The sequence below is a fragment of the Aphanomyces invadans genome (genome assembly GCF_000520115.1).
Source record: "Aphanomyces invadans strain NJM9701 unplaced genomic scaffold supercont1.47, whole genome shotgun sequence".
Classification (NCBI taxonomy): domain Eukaryota; phylum Oomycota; class Saprolegniomycetes; order Saprolegniales; family Verrucalvaceae; genus Aphanomyces; species Aphanomyces invadans.
Window position 1 is genome coordinate 64,283 of NW_008580192.1, and position 1,649 is coordinate 65,931.

Below are 1,649 nucleotides of genomic sequence, written 5' to 3' on the forward strand. Positions count from 1 at the left end.
GACTGCCCCCCTCCTTTCGGAGAGTTTAAGGCGAACACTTGTCAAGGTGGTGGCAAAATCAAAAATGAGGAATAAATTTCACGAAACCTGGTGGCACCATGAAACGCCTTGTCTCATTGGTGCCTCCTCCCGTGTTTCTGGAATTTCCTCAACCACTACTCACAAAAGTATTACCTCTCACAATTCATAATTTTCTAATATTTGATAGTTCTGATGAAGGTGCCGATTCAAAATCACCAATTTTGGAATACAATAACCAAGTTAAAAAGTGGACGATCATTGGTTCGCTTTGCTTTTTGTCACGAATTCAAATATTCCCTCAAGTACGTAGTACTGTCTACACTGATTTATTTGCATATCACGTTAAAGACCTTGATCTGGCCGTCACGATGATGTATATCAGCACAAACCGAGAATATTCCATGAAGTTATACAGCGTCAAAGTTCGTCACCAAAGTGACCGATCAATGGTTCGCTACGTTAAACGAAATACTCTGCCAATTGAGCAAATTACCCTCTTTATTTATTTTTATAGCCTAAGTAGATTTGAACTACTGACTTTACACTTATCAGGCGTATACTCTAACCAACTGAGTTATAGGCCCAAAAAATTATAATTTTAGAGTAAAAGGATTCGAACCTCTGATTTTCCATACCAAAAACGGATGCCTTTGTGATGAGTGTCTGCGACGACCACAGATGAGGCATAGATTTACGATGGTAACATTTCCAAGTACTTCTTCCGCACACGTTGATCCATCCACGCCAACTCATGAACATTGTAGAAGTGGTCGTCTGGGTAGTTCGCCTGATCAACATTGTTGATTGATCCACCCGGCACGCCATGCACAATGAAGAGTATTGACAGCTTCTCCCCTACACAAGCATAAGAACAATATGACGATATGTCTAACCATTTGACCGACGACAAGTCAACACGGCTGTCAGTCTATCTGAGTTCTTCTAACTCTTGTCGACGTTGGGCGAGCCACCGACTTCGGCCCATATTATTTCACGAAGAATGTCGTAATACACTGCTGTTTCGTCGACGTTCAAAATGTCTCGGCTGTCGTAGGTAGAGTACTTAACCTAGAACTCGACAAAGAATTCATTTCGAATCCGGACCATATTCTCCGCGAACAACTTGAAATGGCATGGGACACGCTGAGAAAAAGGTGATGCTTGCAAAGTCCTGGCACAGCTTGAGGATGGACTTGTAACCGACGCGTTTGGTCGCGGTATTGTCGCGCAGCTATTACGTATGGTACCGTAGGTCTTCATGACGTTGACAATGTGCGACGAAGTCAAGATATGCTCCTCGTGGCGAGCATCTCGTAATTGCAAGCATTTCGTTCTTGAATGATAACGGGGCCTTTATGCATTGTCCATCCATTGTGGTTTGTCGCGTTGTGTTGATTGTGAGCAGCTGTGTTCACTGACGTTGCAACTCAATCCATGCGGCACGTGGTACAGTATCCCAATATTTGCGCAGAACTTTCGGCTGCTGACATATTACACATCAAAGCCTTGGAACAACTGCCGTTTCTCGCCAATTGAGTACGACCGCTCGAGTCGTTTGCTCATGATAGCTCAAGATGGCATATCCGTTGTATCTGTGACGTGGGTGGATTTGAAATTCAAATGCATGC

General features: G+C 43.6%; 1 protein-coding gene and 1 non-coding gene across 2 annotated transcripts; both read right to left on the minus strand.

Annotated features, from left to right (window-relative positions):
- Positions 1 to 531: 531 nt before the first annotated feature.
- On the minus strand, positions 532 to 605 carry H310_13055. Its single transcript has one exon. It is a non-coding gene; the product is annotated as a tRNA-Ile (tRNA).
- Positions 606 to 712: 107 nt separating this feature from the next.
- On the minus strand, positions 713 to 1,281 carry H310_13056 (hypothetical protein; the record flags this gene model as incomplete). Its single annotated transcript, XM_008880412.1, has 2 exons — positions 713 to 876; positions 1,269 to 1,281. 2 exons carry the CDS (start codon positions 1,279 to 1,281, stop codon positions 713 to 715), a joined length of 177 nt encoding a protein of 58 aa, XP_008878634.1.
- Between the last annotated feature and the right edge of the window lie 368 nt (positions 1,282 to 1,649).